This window comes from Rhipicephalus microplus, chromosome 9 (assembly GCF_043290135.1).
Source record: "Rhipicephalus microplus isolate Deutch F79 chromosome 9, USDA_Rmic, whole genome shotgun sequence".
Classification (NCBI taxonomy): Eukaryota; Metazoa; Arthropoda; class Arachnida; order Ixodida; family Ixodidae; genus Rhipicephalus; species Rhipicephalus microplus.
The window spans coordinates 75917120-75937674 of NC_134708.1; the positions used below are offsets into that span (position 1 = coordinate 75917120).

At 46.3% G+C, this 20555-nt stretch overlaps 1 protein-coding gene across 2 annotated transcripts in view; it reads left to right on the plus strand.

The window, feature by feature from the left end:
- Positions 1–9054: 9054 nt before the first annotated feature.
- The window catches only part of LOC119163206 (uncharacterized), a 56524-nt gene continuing 45023 nt past the window's right edge, over positions 9055–20555 (plus strand). For both annotated transcript variants that reach the window (XM_075873881.1, XM_075873882.1), the window contains exons 1-2: positions 9055–9426; positions 13835–13928. In XM_075873881.1, the coding sequence (XP_075729996.1) occupies positions 9204–9426; positions 13835–13928 (317 nt within the window). In that variant the 5' untranslated portion in view covers positions 9055–9203. The remainder of the gene's footprint in view (positions 9427–13834; positions 13929–20555) is intronic.

Below are 20555 nucleotides of genomic sequence, written 5' to 3' on the forward strand. Positions count from 1 at the left end.
TGCCTACACCACTCTACCTCAGTCCTGAGGACAGCCAAGCATAGCCTGATTTCATAGACCCCGCCACATCTGCCTTGGTGAAGGAGACTTCAACCCCCCCCCCCGGGGGGGGGGGGCTCTGAAGAACCTCAATAGAGAGAAGAAAGCAAGAGGGGAGGCGACTCCAAGCAAACAACTTCCCCAACCTGGGTGTTCTCCTCCATAATTTTCAATCTAGTTTTTTTTTTCATTGCGCATTCGGCAACCCGCGAGCTAACACAATGTAGCCTCGGGATGCTAGATGGACGCAACCATGATTTAACCACATGTACTCCCGTGGAAGTTTCTTTTTTTTTTTTTAGGGCGAAGCTACTAAGGCCAAGGCTTGTCCGTTGGCTTTGGCGTGCGCTATGGCCGTGATGACGGTGAAGATTATAGCGATGATAATGAAGGACAACGACTCGTTTGCGCAGCATATGACGTCTCGAAATGCTCTACGATGCATTTCGTATGACTGGAAACAACCAACAACCACCAGGAGAACGTGCCCAGACTTTGCGAAATTCAAGCTTGATCCGATACCACAAAGCAGTAATAGTGAAGGCAAAACGAAATTCACAACTCAACACAACATACATGTTATGAATAATAAACATTATCCATAGCCGTACACCACTTCGCACTAATTTACACGGGTGAGTGGTTTTAAATAGAGACTAGTGAAAGAATTCAGGCGTATTCAGATTGAGATCAAGGAGAGACAGTGCTGCCATCTGTATAGCGCACATGAATAGTTCGTCATTATGCGATACATTCAATCATACAACTGGCGCAAACCAGTGCTAACCTTTGCTGGTAACATGCGAGTGAATGTAATAGGGTGTACACCATCCATTAATCATACATGGGGAGCGGTGGTACGCCAAGATATGTTCTAGCATACCTTAGCTTAATCAGCAGTGGTCCTTAGGATATCATGGCGCTTCCATGCGATAGCATAAAGAGCTCGTTTTGCAGAAATTTTAGCATTTGCTTCGTTGACTGGGAGCCCAAGAGCCCCACCTTGTCCGTGACCGCAAAATCAAGCAAAACGCAAATAAAATAAGTAATAAAACCTTGGTTCGAGGGAAAATCAAGCCCTGGCTGTCTGCGCGGAAAGCAGGTGTTCTGCCATAGAGCCATGCAATCGCTTGAAACTGCTTCTAAAAAAACACAATATAGGCATATGATTGTCATGTAGTGGAATGAGCCTCCTTAAAGCAACCCGACATTATTATCATCAGCTGCAAAAAGCATAAACAAACTGAGCAGCTGCGCAGTTTTGCATGCTGCCTTATCGATTCGCAGTGGGTTTTTTTCTGCTGATTTGCAAAGGGAATAATTATGGTGTAGTGAGTGGCAGTAGCAGTGGCGTTCTACGATAGTTTGAAACGGCCACTGTTACGCACACAGTCATTACCTTTCTTGCCGCATGGTTGAGGCATACACCGAGAATCGAGGCGAGCCAGCAATCAAGGAGGCGCTGCGCACGGGGTCCGAGTATCCGCTGTGGCGTTCTTTACTCGCAAAAAAAAAAAAAAAAGCCCGAGTAGTTTTCCAAAAATATTTTTTCTCGAAAAAAAAAAACACTAAGGTCCACTGTAATTGAAACGGAGAAACACGCAGTTCCTTTTTTTCCAACAATATGGCTGCAGCCTACTCTCCAACAATTTTCTGGTATTTGTGCTCATGCATAAAACTAAAGTAATGTACAACAGTCTCGACAGAAAACAGCGCTTTGCGATAGGTGGAGAGATGCTGGAATTTGTAAAAGAATGTGTCTACTTAGGACAGTTGGTGACCAGGGACCCGAACCATGAGAGTGAAATAAATAGAAGAATGAAGATGGGGTGAATCACATTCGGCAAGAATTCTGAAATCATGACATGGTCTACCGCACGCGTATGATGTGAGGAGCAGAAGGCTTTCGGTGATGGGAAGGACCACTGCGTTGATTGACAAAAAACAAAAAAAAAGAGATGGCCTTTTACTTATGGGTCGTCTTAGGACAATGCATAAGAAACACTGCAAGTTTCTATTGTCACACGAAAGGAAAAATAAGTGATAGAAAGGCAGATTTAGCCAAGATTTAAGCAGATTTAGCCAAGTTCGCGACCGGCCAAGTGGTGAAGGCAGTGAGTGGCTAATAGGAAGTTAGATAGTGATAGAACGCACAAGCCACAATGAATCACAATTCGCATGCAGCGTAGCTTCTAACGTGCATTACCGCCAGTTGCCTTCAATAGTTACGGAAGTGTCGAAATGATACACTGGTCAGATAAGCTGCGAGATAAGGCTTGTAGACCATGAGGGGCCGGTCATAAAGTGGGCTCAAGCCGACAGCAGAAGTCTGGCGACATCTGTCAAACCAGGAACAGTGGCACAAGAGGGGATGAATGGCACTCCGATTACTGTCGCCACAGTGGCAATTCCATTCTGATGGCTGGTTCCAAGCTTTGCGTCGTGCACGTTGCGTGTTGCTTCTAGGCGTTCTTCTACGCTCACATACGCGAGGTTCTCCGCGAAACTGTCTTACCAGAGACGTCGGACCTGTGACGTGGGCCTTTCAGACGGATCTGCAGCAGCTGCGCCGACACCATGCCGCAGTATTCGCTTGGGCAGCGTTTGCGTGTTCGGGCCCGGGCCTGGAAAGAACACAGGTGTGTCGACCCCTCTGAGTGCGAGTCATGCGTCAAGCCTGGGCAACGCGTGTTTCACGTGCACTATCGGGCGTAACTGGGTGAACCGTGTTTCTTCGAACTTAACTGGCATCTTCCCATCTCTGCTCATAGGCCTTGATAAAACGGGAAAAGTGACTGTGAGCACCAACAACTTGAGTGAAACCCTAAGTTAGGTGGTGTCATGGGAGATTCCGAAAGAAATTTCAAATCGTCACGACGTTGATTATTGCCAAAATTTGCGACGTCATCATGACATATAGATGGAGTCGACCGAAACGAAAAAGAACAGCAACATGGCTTTCGCTTTCAAGTCGTCCTAGACGAATGTCCGAAGGACACTGCGCGTTTTTTCTTCTTCTGTTAAGTGAGGGCATTCACGCATGTATGCCCATGCACTGATGTAGCCGAACGACTTATCGACGTTAGCAAAGCTCACCACTTTGGGTGTCTACTATTTTTGTTTGTGAGCGCCAATGAAGACCGCGACAGAGATTCGGCAAAACGGGCAACTGCGATAATTGGTTGACTTGCGTGTTGAAGACTTTTCTGTCGCAGCAGAAAAAAATGGCAGAGGCCTACACACAGGGAAAAGGAGCCGAATGCGTCAGCCACGGTCTCGCTGCATGGAAATGAATTTGTGTTCCTTGTTGATTGGGTCTTTTTCCTTTGTCCATTTTTTACTGACGATGCTTTAACCATTGTTACCGTCACATGTGCGTAGTCTCCTTCCGCCTTAGTGCATTTAATTTATACATGCGAACTTTTGAATAAATCATCCAGTTGTGAGCATAAGCGCCTCATACCATCGTTTTTCATGGTTTTAGTCTATGGCGCGTGAAAATAATTTTCATGATGCTGCATATATGTGCGCTTCATTTTTACTGTTTATTTCTCTTTATAAGACACCGTCCTGCATATTTCTGGCTTGCATGACGTACAAGTATTGCGTACAGTACTTGCTTAATGCAGTGTATAGTTCCCATTTGTGAGACAGGGAGAGATTAAGTACGGGAACAGAAGAGAGGTAAACCAGACGATCCCAAGCTTTCATGCATAGATTTGAAATTGTGCTTAAGACGAGTTTGTAAGTGTACATAAGCGTGCGCACAAAAAGAAGGTGCCCCCCCCCCCCTACATAGTCGCCTAAGAAGGGCGCGCAGTCTGTCCCATGCATTAACTTCGTGAGGTGGGCTGCGATGAACCTTCACTTCCCTGAAACGGGGAGCACGCTTAAGTGCTTATGCACGTGCGTGTGCGCATGTGTGTTGGTGCGTGTATCTTTTGCAGTGAAGACTTTTTCTAAAGTGCGACGTCACTAATACCGATAGCTGGAATGTGTGAAACCACCATGTTTTCATAATGTAAAAAGTGCAGTTGCAAAAAACAAAAAGAAAAGAGAGTCGCTAAGCGATGCAGAACACTTTGGTCACAGCTATATAAAAAACAAGGTTTTTTATATATAAGGAACAAAGCATCTTTATTTATTGCTGAATATAAAAGAAGGACCCCCACCAAAAATATTTTTTCGACAAATCAGAAATGGTCCAACGCAAGGCCCTTCGCTTTATCTATTCTAAGTATTCGAGGCATGACAGTGTCACTGAGCTGCGCAGGCGGGCATGCTTGCCGACCCTTGCAGCCCGTCGCCGTGTCTCTTCCTTGAAGTTTATTTTTCTTTTGTATCACAACGGTTTAAACATAGATAAAGACAACTATATAAAGCCGCCTAACCATCACTCCCGTCGTACCAACCACAATAAGTGCATTAGACCATTTATGTCACGCTGTGACACTTTTAAATATTCATTCTTCCCGTCAGCAGTGGAAGAGTGGAACAAATTGCCACGTGAATGCGTTAATCATTCCTCTGTAGATTCATTTGTTCGGAATGTAGAAAGCCTGTTTTATGAAGACTAAAAGCAACTTTTGTTTTTTTTTATGTTTGTGAGCGCTTCCTCTGTAGATTCATTTGTTCGGAATGTAGAAAGCCTGTTTTATGAAGACTAAAAGCAACTTTTGTTTTTTTTTTATGTTTGTGAGCGCTTCCGAACACACTGATCACAGTACCCCCTGCTGATACCTTGATGTTTTGTGACCTGTCCATGATTTTGTACAATTGCTTTCATCGTACAAGTTTTATTTTCACCATCATCTTGTGATTCTGTTTCTTCCGCTATGTGCGATATTGCCTGGTTTGTACGCGACTGTGTATATTTGCTCACCCACCCTGTATGAGCCTGAGAAAGGCTTACAGTATTAAATAAATAAAAATAAATAAAAAGGATACAAAAAGAGAATTATGTCATGGGCGGTAAAATACATGCATACAAGGAGCTTTATTGGAGCCCTGGAAGAAAAGACTAAAAGAAGCCTCGAGACCCTCCGAGTCAAGTCGGTGGCTCCACCCGCGTGGGCAGCTGGAAATGATCACTCCCGGCGACGCCACGAGCACCCTGGACGGCCCGGAGTTGATGCGCGAGAACCGCACTGCACATTCACTCATCCCAGCTGGCCGCGTTGCATAGAGGGAAGCCCACTTTCACTGGGAGCAGCCAGAGCATATTGTCGCGGTGCAACGCGAACATACGACAAGAACACGTTGAGGCAGTGAAGCGCCGTGTTCGAATCAGCTGCTGCTGCTACTGATGATGATGATGATGATGATGATGATGATGATTATGACGATGACGATGATATCCTCTATGTATGGCTCGCGTTCGCCCTCAGACATTGTCCAAGAAATCAAGAATTCATAAGTAAAGGGACCACATAAGGCTGTGTGACTAACGAATGATAGAATATATATCATAAATTAATTATGCTTATTTAAATACTTGAGATCAAAACCACCCATTTCACTCCTTCTTGAACAGGAAGAACGTCTTTCTGCTATAAGAATATTTACAAAACCACTACACGGTGCCCGTTCAATTCTCCAATCGTCGTTTTCGTCCACACGTAGTATACACGCATCAATATATATTTGAAGGAATAGGTTGTGAGTCCGCATTTAGGAAAACAACTGTCAGAAATCGGAATTGGACAAATTGAAGGCTACGGGAGTAAGATAGGTTCATGTCTGCAAAATTCCGAGAGTAACTGATTTGCCTCTGCTTAATTTGGGGTTTATCAATCACGAATTACAGTTTACCACTATCCCTCATCAGGAACGTATATAACACCTGCATCTTGCCGGTACTTACCTACGGAGCAGAAACCCGAGGCTTACAAAGACGGTTCAACCTAAAATCAGGATGACGTGACGAGCGACGGAAAAGAAATTATACTTGTAACATTAAGAGACAGGAAGTAAGCAGAGCCTATGATGGTACGAAGGCGGGTGAGAGACACCACAACCGAAATCAAGAAGAATTGTTCATGGACCGGACACGTAGCGCATAGGCAGAATAACGGCCAACAAGTGTGTGTTCCTTTACTCTGGGTTGCTGACATTTTGCGGCTAAAGTATGCGATCAAGCTAGTGCGGGGAGACAGAAAATTAGGTGGGCCGATGAGTCAGTGGCCGTGGATGAGATTGGAAAGTCTGCTGGCACAACGTGGCAGCAAGGAGCAAAAGACCGGGTGGATCGGTGAAATAAGAGATGCCTTTGCCTGCAGTGGGAGTAGTCAGGCTGTTGGCGATGAATTTGGGGTCGGGTGGAGGAGGTCGTCTCACACTAAGTTTATAGGGAGATGTAACTTCATTATATTTGGTTGTACGGTCGTTAATGAAGCAGGCCTATGAGCCAGCAGGCCCGTTTCTCCAAGCGTGATTCATGGTTTCTCATTGGAAAAAAAAAAAAAAAACGTTTTGGTGCAATCGTATCTATTTCAAGTTTTGCTAGCATTCGTAGTGTTGCAGCTGATGTAAGAAATGGAGAGTATGACGTTTTGTAGAAATATAGGCTGTTGATATAGGGCTGTATCATCTTGGAATTTTTTTATCCACCCTTTGTTTCCTGCAGGCTCGTTTAAAACATCCCTCCAAACTGCATGTTTCCTGTGTCCTCAGCATGTGCAACGCAGTATAGATAGAAAATCAAATTATGAAAAAAGAAGCACGATATATGCTTAACGTGGCATGGCGCAGCAATATTTCCATTTTGTTTTCGTCATCCGAGGTCCTATTATATGGTACGTGGACGAATTTCCCTCGCCACTCTCACTGCTTTTCTTTTCTGCACGTTCTTTCGAATCCAAGAAATGACTAGCACGACAGCAGCTGCATAGCGCTGCAAAAAAAAAAATCTTACACAGGCAACGGCTGTTCTTTATATGCGGCCGCGAGCCTGTCAGTTTCTCCGCACACGCGCAAATATATCACGTGGTCGGACCCTTATGCGTTTATTTTGTACTTCGAAGGCATCACACAGGATTCGCACGTGCGAGAAAAAATATGGCATCAGAATAAAACGAAAATACACGCGTTTTTCGGTGTTGCCTTTGTTAAGAATAACTAGGATTTCTGATACACTTACGTGCAATGCCAACTGTACTTGGGATGATTGATTTTAGGATTTCGACCACGGTCGCTTCCAGTGTGTTGAAACCGCAATACGACTGACCGTTCGCTGTGTTAGTTTTGCGACGCGCATTTCTTAATCAACCACGTCACGAAGATACCACTAGATACCTTAACGTAGATAAGCAAGTTGATGAGGCTGCCCACAGGGAGCTTGACATAATTAAGAGACTCCTAATCATGTTCTGTGTAAATTGCTAGATAGAACGAATACGCGACAACATTGGCAACATTGGCAACTTTCTCTGGCAACATTGCCAAACCACTGTCTAAGAGTGTACAGATGCTGGGAAGCTAAGTAGCATGCCAGCCTACACCACAATGTCAAGTGGTTATGGGGATCGAGTAGGGCGCTCGGCTGCCGACCCACAGATCGACGGATCGTATCCGGCCGCGGTTACCGCATTTTCGATGCAAGAGAGAAGGCTTGAGGTCCGTGTGGGTATAGTTAGATATAAGTGTACGCTAAAGAACGCCAGGTGGTCGAAACTTTCGGAGCACTCCTCTATACGGCGGCTCTCGTGAGCAAGTCATCGTTTTGGGACGGTTAACCCCGACAATTATTATGATAGCAAGTTGACCACGTCGAGATACAACTGCAGGTAGCTTGACGCTGGTGAGTTATGCTTATTATTAATACCTGGGGTTTTACATCCCAAAAGCACGATATGAAGATGAGAGCCATCATAGAGGATGGCTTCGGCGATTTTTACCATGTGGTATTCTTCAGCGTGTATTGGCATCACACAGTTCACGGCCTTCTACTAGTTTGCCTCCAACGAGTGATCGAACCCGCTACCTTCTGGTCAGCACCTTAGCCACTGATCCACTGTGCGTTGAGGGTATGTTATGCTTGGCGAAATTTGCATTGCCACCAATTTGGTCCACTATTTACGCTGCCTGCGTGGACGGTTCAATCTTGTCGTTGGGAGGTATTTTACGTACGTTTTCGTATGTTGTAACCTTGAACACGCAAAGTCTTTGGACGTAAAGTTTGACGGCAGACGCGCCATCGCAATTTTTGTTCACTTGTGGTCTTTCAACCAAAAAAAAAAAAGGACGATATTCAGCATTTATTTCGTACGCTTTATTGAAGTAACATGCATGTTTATAGGCAGTCAAAATGTGACAGGTGGGTATCAAACGCACGAACTATAAGTTTTCTGCTCACCGTGAGATCTTTACGGCCGATTTCGCCGAAGAAACTAACTCGCCGTCTAAACACACATTAAGCGTCAGGAAGGTCGGGGCTAGCGTCTCCGTTTTTCCGATAGACAATAGGTTCCCGCGAGGATGATGCAGCGAGCGGTTTAGCTGACCAGTGCGGCGACACAATGCATTTGCAGGTGGCCTAAGACGGATGCGTTTCGCATACGCCATTACCTCTGTGCAGAGTCCTCCGAGTAACCCTTTACACTTGGAACAGCTGCCGCCGTGAGCCCTGCGTGACAACCCGGGGCCCAACGCCAGTATAGCTCGAGTGCGCTCGGTATCCTCTCCTACGTCGGTGTGCTCGTTTCGCAAACCATCTTTCCCACCCGCACGCGTCGGCCGTCTGACAAGCGGCGCAGCTTTTTTCAGTCGGCTGCGTCTGCTCTTCACAGTCGTGCGCAAGGCCTGCTGGTTGTATCGCCTCTCCGGTCGCGCTAGCGTGGTTCGTCTGCTGACCTCTGTGTTTCTACCTGCAGAGTGTGCTCGCGTCACTCGTATAGGAGTTTTAGAATAGGACGCGCAAAGATAGCGTTTGTTGCGGGCGCGTTTCGTCACTTGACGCGGGTGTTCGCGAGGCTATAGCGTACGACGCATGCCCTGTGGTGGCGAACGCTGACGCAATGCTTTGCGTACCCTATTACAAAGCTCTCTAGGGCGAGCAGGACGACATGCAGACGATTCCTCAAGCGTATTCTGGCAGACGACGGCCTGACTGACGGCGGTGACGTCAAGTTCACCAGGGACGTCTGTTTTGTTTTGACGAAGCAGCCATGTTTCCGGCGACGTCGGCGGCTCGTTACGTGTTGTGCCTGATCGCCGCTCTGCTGGCTGTGATTGGGCGACAGACGGAAGTGGTTGTGCGCGGCGAAGACGGCTTATCGTCGCGCGATATGGTTGTGGTCACTTCCGGTGCCATGGTCGACCAAGAGAGGGAGCCGGGATTCTGGGCGTCCTTCAGGACTTACATGCTGGGCGAGCACAATACGAGTAAGCGTAAGTAAGCTGTGTTTTTTTTTTTTTGCTTCAATTAAACGTTGTTCGCACTTTTTTCGACATAAGCATTGCCACGTCCCATTACTGAAGTTTTGTTATCGCCCCAATACACTACATAATTTTCAGCGCAAACCACGCCTGCAGTTTTCGAGAAGCTTTCGGACTGTAGTAGATCATTTCGATAAGATCACGCCCACTCCGTGAACTGTGCAGATTATTTTGGAACCTACGCCACCGCCAGCGATAACGCTAGAACATTCGATGGCAAGAGTATAAATGTCGGCGCACTTCGCCGCTTGTGAGTAGTTGATTGAAGGCTGACGCTCCATTCGCCGCTATCGGTGCAAGCCTGCTACTGTGATCCGACTTTCCGTTTACCGGGCACAGGTTCGCCCAAATAAACAGTTTAATCTTCAACGTACTCTCTGCTTCTTCGTAGACGTCACGACCCCGTGACAATATAAGTATTGAGATGTAATATTGACAGCTGGTCAAAGTTCAATCATTTTCAATTGACTTAGAAGACAGGGAATTTGCTGGTGTGTACCGTTAATCAATCATTGCTGCGTTGTCCTAAGTATGAATGTTAGCTATACTTGTTGGTGCTGGGAAGTCTGCTGCCTCATAGAAAAAAAGAAACGTATGTGCCGTTTTACCTACAGCTATGTGCATCCTTTTGTTTTTACCCTAATCTGTCTGCGAACGACGTGGAACGTATACGAGGTTTTATATTCTCTGCTGCCACTCCTGGGATGACCTTCTTGTGGACTAGCAGTTCGAAGAAAGAAATGAGCAAAAACAAACCAGAGCTTACGTGTACATGCTCCTACCAAAACTGGACGTATTCAGAAGCCTTGGAACAAACGGATCGAATGACCCTCAATTGTTTCGACTACTGAATTAATTATTCTAGGTTGTGGAGTCCATATACAATAAGGAGGCGTGCAGAAGTTCATGCAGCCTACCGTAACAAATACATTTGTGTACGGTGACCTTTTACAGGGAATAATGACTCAGATAACCTTGGTTTGGTTTCGCAGGCGATCCATTCCCCACTTGAACGATGAAATTATGAAAAATAGCAACCTTTTTTGTCCAGCATGTTATATTTAAGCAGATTAAGTAGTGTTAGAATTCATACCTTGTAATTTATTATTTAATCAATCTTACACCGCAACATACACCTCAAAGTGATGCGCAGCGTGGTGTAGTATGGACCTTAGCCCTTCAAACTAGCGCTACAATTTAAAGCTGCAGCTGGAGATGTGACGTTTCTTTCTTCATTACTGGCATTGTCTTAGCGAACCAGATACGATCATACTTTTTTTCGTTGCTCGTGTGAGACCTCCTCAGTTGACATGGCATGCTGTCCTTGTGTTCTTACATTTTGTGTGCTATTTTAAATGAATGGGTGCGCTTTTTAAAGCTAAAAAGAGGAAGAGTAGGTAAAAATTGATTCACCAATGTGTTTGCGCACGTACGTCCCAGGGTCCCCGCGTGATACCGCCGAGCCATTCGTTTAGGAGTCCATGCATTTCCATGACGTCAGCGGCCGGGTCAGTGTGTTTTATACATTGGCCGACCGAGAATATGCGGACATTTGTCCCTGATGGAAGTGACGTAGAACGCTAATTTTTTTTAGCTTCAGCGCTCAATATATCTCCACCCTCTATTACCGAGTGTATGATATGTTTGGCGCTATTTTGATACCTCTAAATTTAGATTCATCGATGGGAAACGTGATCGTAGCCTAGCACAAAGTAACACATTCTCATAAGCTGGAGATAGTTTTCTTTGTAAATTGTAGAGCAAGTGAATTATTATATCAGCACGAAAGTTACAACTCTAACAGCACTTAAACTGCTCACAGTAGTGAACAATTGATGGGAACAACAAGCCATAATCAATCCTAATGTGGAACTCTTGTCCAACTAGCTTCCAGTTTTCTCGTCTAGTTTTTTTTACACGCATCTTTTTTCTATGTGCGGCAGTTCAATGGAATTCCGTTTTCCAATCTGGTCTTTTTTCGCTCCTAGATTTTACTTCTGGTCTATTGCCGCACTAAATATCTAGCCTGGTAAAGGGAGGCCGTTTAGGCAGGTTCAATCAGGAATGATCGTTGGCACAGTGCATGAACAACAACAACAACAACAACAACAACAACAACAACAACAACAACAACAACAACAACAACAACAACAACAACAACAACAACAACAACAACAACAACAATGTTAATAGTAATAGTAAATTTGCAGTTTTACGTCCTATGACCACCATATTGTCACGTCGTCGAAGGGAACAGACTGCAGGTCCGTGATCAAACTGTTTATTAGGCTGAACTTGAGGCCGGTAAATGGAAAGCCCGATTACAGCAATACACTATGGCATTGATAGCGGAAACAGAACGTCGGCCGTCGATCAACTGACAAGCGGCGAGGGGCGTCGGCGTTTATACATGTGCCATCGAATATTCTATCCATATAACAGGTTGTCGTGCAAGGTCTAGAATAATCTTGAGTGTTCGCGTCTTGCGCGCAATCTTGACACAACGATCTACAATGATAGCGAACCTTCTCGAACAATGAGGTGCATTTCGCGCTGAGCGTTCTTGACAAGCTTTGTGGGCGAAGTAAAGTGTGGGATTGGGCTAGTGCTTCAGAGCGAATTTATGGGAGGTACAGGGAGTTTCCACCCCCTGGTACTAGTACCCACTTCTAGTTGGTTTAAGAATTGCTTACTGAATGGCGCTTTGTATATGTCCTTGGAAGTAGGAAATATCGCTATAGATGGCGTTAGTAGTTTACTTATACAAAGACACAGCATATCCACGGAGTGAATGATGATGAGTGGGGCGAAGCATCCATCCGTTTCTCACAGACAGACAGACAGACAGACAGACAGACAGACAGACAGACAGACAGACAGACAGACAGACAGACAGACAGACAGACAGACAGACAGACAGACAGACAGACAGACAGACAGACAGACAGACAGACAGATAGATAGATAGATAGATAGATAGATAGATAGATAGATAGATAGATAGATAGATATAGACAGACAGACAGACAGGCAGACAGACAGACAGACAGACAGACAGACAGACAGACAGATAGATAGACAGACAGACAGACAGACAGACAGACAGACAGACAGACAGCAGACAGACAGACAGATAGATAGATAGATAGATAGATAGATAGATAGATAGATAGATCCAGACAGACAGACAGACAGACAGACAGACAGACAGACAGATAAATAGATAGATAGATAGATAGATAGATACATAGATGGACAGATAGATAGATAGATAGATATATAGATAGATAGATAGATAGATAGATAGATAGATAGATAGATAGATAGATAGATAGATAGATCTAGACAGACAGACAAATGGACGGACGAGCGTTTCGCCCACCTTATCATCATTCAGTCCGTGGATATGCCGTTTTTTAAATCTATTGTTGGATCTTAGATGCCGTTGAGTCAAAATTACACCAAAATGAACTCCATTTGAAGTAGAAAGAAATGAGAGTATCGGCGTTACTTAGCCCTCAATTGGCCATTCCAATCCTTAAGTACTGTACAGGCAAGTGCTGCCCAACTAATCTGCTACGTTTAACACTCAATTCTAGGCTCTTACGGTCATAGAGTTTCTTAATATACACTAGAGGGAGCTCTGGCGCTAGTGTCTAGGGGAGCTGCAACACACGGCGCTTCAGCGAGCATGGGAATGATGGGTAGTACACACATTTGTCTAATTTTTGTACTTCTGGCCTGCTTCTGGCTCCGTGTGCGTTCGTGTGGCCTGGAGCTGTTTTTTAACGAAAACATAAATCAGCAAATGTTCACCATTTGCGCTTCACAACCTTATTCTTTTAGGCTTACCATTTCGAATCGGGTCACGAAGTTCAAAAGGGTTCGTTCTTTCTTTCAAAACAAAACCATAACTAGCTATAAACGAAGCCGCAAGTACGATTATAAACGAAGCCGCAAGTACGCAAGTATGAAGACTAGGCAAATGTGCGTACTACCCATCATTCCCATGGTCGCTGAACGATCGCAGCGCCAGAGTGCCCTCTAGTTAGTTTTGGGAAACTCTGCTTACGGGCGAAAATGAAAATGCAATTAGGAGGCAGCGTCGAAGTGGGAAACTACATCCATTTGGAACATCCACCGAAGTCTAAGCTGATGATCACTTCTGCATTTCGCCTTCATCGAAATGCTGCCGGCGCTGCTGATAATCTAAGCCACGCCTTCGTAAAGTGCGGTGCAACATCACACCGCTAAGCTATAACACGGTGGTCGTCTCGTGTTTACGTCGTGTCGTAAATGTTGTGCGAGTGCAGCGATGAAATACGAAAGAGCCATGAACTCAGTGGCACGCTTTGCGCAGATGACTGGCACCACCGCTTCTTCAACCGCTACGTGCCCCTCTTCGGCGTCATAACCTTGTCCCTGGTGGCGATCGCCCTCTGCCTCAGCTACTGGTGAGTCACCTATGTTTTTTGCTTGAAACATCAAACACGCGCGTGACACCCTTTTGGCCTCCCAGTCGGGAATGAAGCTCGGCGTCGCTTTAACGTTGGCCTTCCAACAATTTTTCAGCATGGTCAGAAAACAGTGCCGATCGGTCTTCGAGGCTCATGCAAAAACGCCAGCCAAACGTCACCGCGATGCAAGTGGCCCACAATTTACCGCAAATCCTCAAAGTCAGCTAGAAATAGTTCCTTTTTCTATCGAAAAGTGACGTCATAAACCGAGATGACCACGCGCCACAAACACTAATCCACCACCTTTGGATGACTTGAGTATCTTGAGCCTCATAGTTCCGGCGGTCGCTGCGAGATGTCACCACATGCCCGCGCGCTCATTTGCGGTTGCACTTAAAGTAAGCCACGTGTTAGAAGAACCAAAAGAAAAGAAAAGGCTCAAGGTCGTGACGTGCGCTGACGAAGTGACGCAGCTTTTAGCTCCCGTGTCATTATCCCCTCACCTGTCATGCTCGCGAAACTTTCAGCGCACATGCTATAGTACAAAACGATGAAATCGTGCGACAATTCCGTGTAACTCCACTCTTTCTCGGCGGCTTCCAAAAGTTTTTGCAGCAGTCGATTCGTCAGACTACTCCCTCCTTTATAGACCTCTACCGGAGTACGTCACAGCGTGACGTCACCGATGCACGTGCAAGGCGGTGGTTGGCAAAACACTCCCGCCGGTGGCTGAGTGGGGTGCAGTAGTTCGGTGTTTGGGGCATCTTTTTTTTTTAAAGCTTAATCTTCATCTCACAGTGGCAAAATTAGCTGTGGCATGTGTCAGAGAACATGTAGGTGTGTGATAAAGTGCGTGATGAAATATTCGCCGCGCCGGCTGGGTGTTTATATCTACGAGAAGTGAACACACGTGGCGGCCTGTGCGAGAAACAGCGGCATCTTCGAAAATGTGCAGTGTTGAATTTGGCGTATAGTGTGCGTTGAAAGGCATCGACAATATTGGTTAATAATTACGGACGGTGAAACTGGGAATATTGTGCGTGGTGTGTGCAGTGTGAATAATGCGATGCGTCCTGTTTGCGAAAACACTGGTATTCGTGGTGGGCCGGTTTCAGTAACCGATTGTCGATGGAACTTTACGATCTGACATTGTAGTCAAGGTAAAAATACATTCGACGTGATCATCTGTGAGTTGGTACATCTCAGCGTATGTGCGGCGTGAAGAAAAATAAAATTGCATGATTTTCTGGTGATATATATATACGACTACGCATGAGCTATAAGCATGTTGTAGCGTTGTCGCGTCTGCGTATATATACAAGTTATAGCCGTGGTGAAACTATATGCTTCACCACGGCTATAACTCGTAATATCGGATACCTGAGACGTGTTAATGAAAACAGCGGATATTTTGGTTTCTTATCTACTTTGTACTTTTACGGCTCGATCCTTATGAAGTGACAATGGGCGTTAGAAGTTTGTGTTTCAAGCCTAAAGGAACGATAGGTATGAAAACACGTTATAGGTGTCAAATGCAGCAATGTAACTGTGCCAGATAATATTATATTATATTAAGATGTCGGGTTTATATCACATGAATTTTCGCTGGGTTATTGAGAAACGCTGTGGCAGAACTGCACATTGATTTTCACGAGGATATGTTAACGTCAGCCTAACCCACGGCAAGAAGTGTTTTTTTTTTCGTTCATCTCTGGCGAGGCTTTTGGCCAATGAGTGAGAATCTTATCCGTCACGTCTCGCACAGCAGCTCAAAACCACGCTGCCGCCAATGCTGTCCCTCGTTTAAAGCTGCATGGCACATGCCCCGATGGAAATTGAGTAAGTGTACATCCATGCCATGCAAATATTTCTCAAAGTGCCAGTAATCGTGTACATTCAAAACGTTCGCTTTCAAAAAAGATCATATTTTTTTATTGCTGCCATCTACTTGGGTGAACCCCACTGCGTACTAGTCGCATCTCTCAGTACCCTTAACAAAGTGTCTCCATCCATCCAACTACGACGAGCAAATTCCCACACTATGAGCAGTGACCCTTCCGCGACCCCCTTCTTTCAAAAGCTGTGACTTTAGAACATAGCAATGTAGGAATTTGTGTCGAAAGATTGCAGACACGCAGCTCTGTTATGCATAAAGATGCCGCCGGAGGAACTTTCTTGCCAACCAGCACCTGCTCCGAGAGAGGGTGTAGGGGGCGGGGTGCCCGCAGTGACGTCACATTGTTTACGAACAGAGAGAGATCTAAGAACCCATTTGATGGTTGCTTAGAAAAGGTTTGCAGAGATACTTTAGGCATCGGTATTGAAAGCAGTGCTGTTTGCAGTTACGGCGACCAGCGAGGAAAAGCAGTTGACAAATACAACCCCAAAGGAAGGTGAAAAGTGCTGATGTCTTGTCGTATATTTAGACATGACGTAATGTTGTTACCTTGTCGTCTGTGGCCGCGAAGCGCTGTTAGTAGACTGTTATGTCAACAGCCTTCTGTAAAGCTATATCGAGGTTGTCACGTTATTTCCGAGGTATTTTTGCTCTCGCAATCCGGTATCTGTTGTGGCGACACATTTTTCTTCAGTGCTACGAGAATACGTTAATTGTGCTACTTCCGGGGTATGTTGCATAACGGAAAAGTCTGTTTCTGCGTTAGCGATTTGCCCCAAATACAGAGAAGTGTTGCTGTTAGCACGACAATTTGTTTTCCTCATGGCTTGCTCTTTAGTTCCGTCTGTCCTCGCTACACATGCAGTCATTAGTGACCCAGGTGATAGGTGACTTCCTTAAAGAAACAGAGCGGCTGATGGACTGAGCGTGGGATGGGACAAGTTTGAATCCCCTCTCCCCCCCCCCCCCCGCGTCACCCGGAGAAAAGTGCCGAACCTTTAATAAAGCTCATTCATTCATTCATTCATTCTAAGGAGGGCTGTAATTGCAATTTTCTTAGCTTAACCAATTAGTCATTAATTCGTACCCAATTATTAGCTGGTCTTCTGGTGTTGTTCTTGACACTGGGAATGCACAAATTTTTGTTGCAATATAGATACCGAGAATGTATAAAATAGGAAGGAAGGCACGTTGTGGGCAAAAAAGTGAGGCATTCTATGCTGAAAAAGTCTTTTTTTTTAAAAAGAAGCTTGAGTGTTAACATACCAAGCAACATCAAACTATACTTACGGCGCATTTCGTGATGATAATAAGAAAGTGTGGTTAGGCTTCGAAATTCGATTGAACTGAGCGCCAAGCCTTTACAAGGTATCCCCGTTTCCAAAGGGTCGTCGCTTTGAGATCGCGCTGACCTCGAGTCTTACATCACACTTGAGAAAAAATGTAAATTAACACAAAGCCACGTAGAATAATATACAGTAGAATCTCGTTATAACGAAGCGGGATATAACGAACTAATGGATATAACGAAGCAATTGTAAGTCCCCTTGAAATTCCCATAGACGCCCATGTATTTAAAACCTCGTTTTAACGAAGCGAAAATTTCCTCACAATGGATATAACGAACCATTCTTTGACCACAACGAGCATTTACTGATAATTTTGGTATACGTGAATTCAATATCTTATAGCGCGCGCCGGTTCACGTCCCATCACGGCAGCGGTAATTCAAAACTCGCGCCTTGCGCCGCCTGCCAACACGCGCGTGGGTGCACGTCGCCCTGCCTCCCCTTTCCTCAGGAACTAATGGACTCGCCCGCGCAGCAACTCGCGCGAACGTGCGCGTCAGCCGACCTCCTTTCTCCTGTGGAACTCGTTGACCCGCCCGCGAATCTGACCTCCTCCTTCCCTCAGCTCCACGCTGGGTCGGCGGAGATTGCGGCTTTGTTGGCTTTGTGCTTGGTTCCTTGTCGTTCGCTGTGGAAGAGCAACACCCCTCCGCCGCTAGACATGGACAACGGCAAACGTAAGCGCAAAATCATCACAATTGAGCAGAAGTCTGCAATGTTGAGAGCTGTCGAGTCCGGCGTCAAGAAAAAAAAAGTGGCCGTAGATTTCGGCGTATCGTTGAGCACGCTGTCAACGATCTTAAGCAAGAGGGAAGCTATTGCCGACGCTGTCGCACGTGGCGTCAAAGGCGACCGAATGAAGCTGCGAGCCCCCGCCTTCGAAGCTGTCGAGAAGGCGGTGTTCAACTGGTTTTTAGAAATCAGAGCAAGCGGCACTCCTGTGAGCGGGGCACTTCTGCAGCAGAAGGCAAGGAACTTCGCGTGCATCATGGGGCACGATGATTTTGTGGCGAGTGACGGCTGGCTGCAGCGCTTCAAGGAGCGCCACGACATCGTCGGCAGGGCTGTCAGCGGGGAATCGCTATCTGTGGACCGCGAAGCTGCAGTGGCGTGGATCAAGAAGAACATTGGGCAGCTACTCGAAAAATACAGCCCCCAGGGATTTGTTCAACGCAGATGAGACTGCCCTGTTCTATCAGATGTTGCCGCAAAAAACCTTGGCCCTCAAAGGTGACCGCTGCCAGGGCGGTAAACAGAGCAAGGTCCGTGTGACCGTGCTCCTTTGTGCGAATATGGACGGGTCCGAAAAGGTGCCGGCCCTCGTGATCGGCAAAAGTGCATCACCACGATGCTTCAAAGGAAAGCGGAAACTCCAAGTGAGTTATGTGGCCAACCACAAGGCCTGGATGACGAGAGAGATCTTTGCACAATGGCTGCGTGAGTGGGACGAGCGGCTGGGCAAGCAGAACCGCAAGATATGCCTCGTCCTGGATAACTGCGCGGCCCACCACACTACCGTTGTGTTAAAAAACATTGAGCTGTGCTTTTTGCCGGCTAACACTACTGCGGTTGTGCAACCCCTCGATCAAGGGGTGATCATGAACTTTAAGTCGGGCTACCGCAAGCGTGTCATCGACCGCATTTTGCTCAATATGAGCATGAAGCGCGAGACAACGATCGACCTGTACATGGCGATCGAGATGTTACAAGCTGCCTGGATTGCCGTCACGGCAAGCACGATCGCCAACTGCTTCCGGCATGCCTCATTTGGCGTCAGCAGCGGAGAGCCCAGCGAAGATCTCGGTGATGTCGCCAGTGAGGGTGCCGCGGGCGACCAGGCCCAGACATCGTGGGACGCTCTCCTTGACGCCGGCGTTGTGCCTGACTGCGACACTTTCTGCACGTACGTCGGTGAAGATGCTGACGCGGTGACAACCGAAGAGTTGTCAGATGCGGAAATTGTGCGCGCGGTGACGGGGGTGCATAATGATGACAGTGACGAATGTGTTGACACCCCGGAGCCTAACGAACCCGACGTACCGACGCCCGCGCAAGCGCTGGATGCGACAGACCTGCTGCGCCGCTTCTTTGGTGCTCATGATGACGGTGAGGACGGACTTGAAATAGCGGCTGCCGCTGAAAGAGCAGTCATCCGCTTGAAGAAGAGTCGGCAAAAGTCTATCAAGGACTATTTTTCTTCGAAGTGATCTGCCAGCTGGTGTGCTGAACTTGGCGGAAATAAAGTGCATTGTTCTTTATTATTTTGCTAGTTTTTTGCCTTCCGACGGCCGTTTTTCTCTGCGCGGCGGGCTGCTGTGATATTCGGTGGTGAGTACATTCTCTCTTGCTGGCTAATTGTCGGTAGAAATGGATATTGGCTATAACGAACTAATGGTTATAACGAAGTAATTACGACTCCCCCTTCAACTTTGTTATAACGAGGTTTGACTGTATAACAAAGCCCCCCACTCGTGTGTGCGTATGATGGAGCTCTTATTTTGTAGAAAGCCAGCTTTTTGTAAAGGGGGAGGGGTGATGTATCGCACAAAGGTGCAAGTTTAATACGGCAGTGACAGGATACAAAAATACGGGAACAAATTAAATACATAAGCGAAAAAGAAAAAAATGACCCCGTATCTGCATGTAATCTGAAAATCTCGTCGAAAGAAGATAGTCTTGCGTGTGGAGGGAGTGAACAATTAATTTGATGTTCTGTGCGAGAAAATCGGTGAATGGTATTTAGGAGGCGCTGCGTTAGAGTGCCTCGAGCGTGCAGCGGAGGCGAACGAGCACATCAAGTCACGTCACACGTGAGACATGAGCACAACCTGGCAGTCTTCTTGCAAAACGAAGCGCGTGGCTCTGAGACGGGTGTGGGTGCCCGTCTCAGAGGTGATAAGTTCAGGAACGCAAGGCGACGGGTAGGTGTCACCACCATCGCGTCTTAGCAAAGCGTTGGAAGCACTCACATTTTCGTGCAAGCATTGCATGGTTAGCACAGCGTGATAAGCGCTACGGTCCTTAAAATTACTTGTGTATGCACTTTCTAGTAAAAGATGCACATATAGCATATTTACGTGTTGTTATGCTGCCCCAGGCTTGTGCAATACTCGCTTAATAATTGATAATTGCACAAGTATGAACGGTAAACCTTGAGCAACATTGGTGGGCGCTGCGGAGGGGGTCGGCCGTTTCAAGTACCCAGTGCCATTAAGAGTGGACTAACAGACAAATGTACAGACAGACAGACAGACAGACAGACCAAATTATTTTGCGTCGAAGGTCCCCAAGAAAGACTATCGTCTTTAAAAAAGGCCATATCGTGAATACGCGTCTCTACAGATCCTTTAATCGGGGCACGGTGAACGTGTAAGAGAG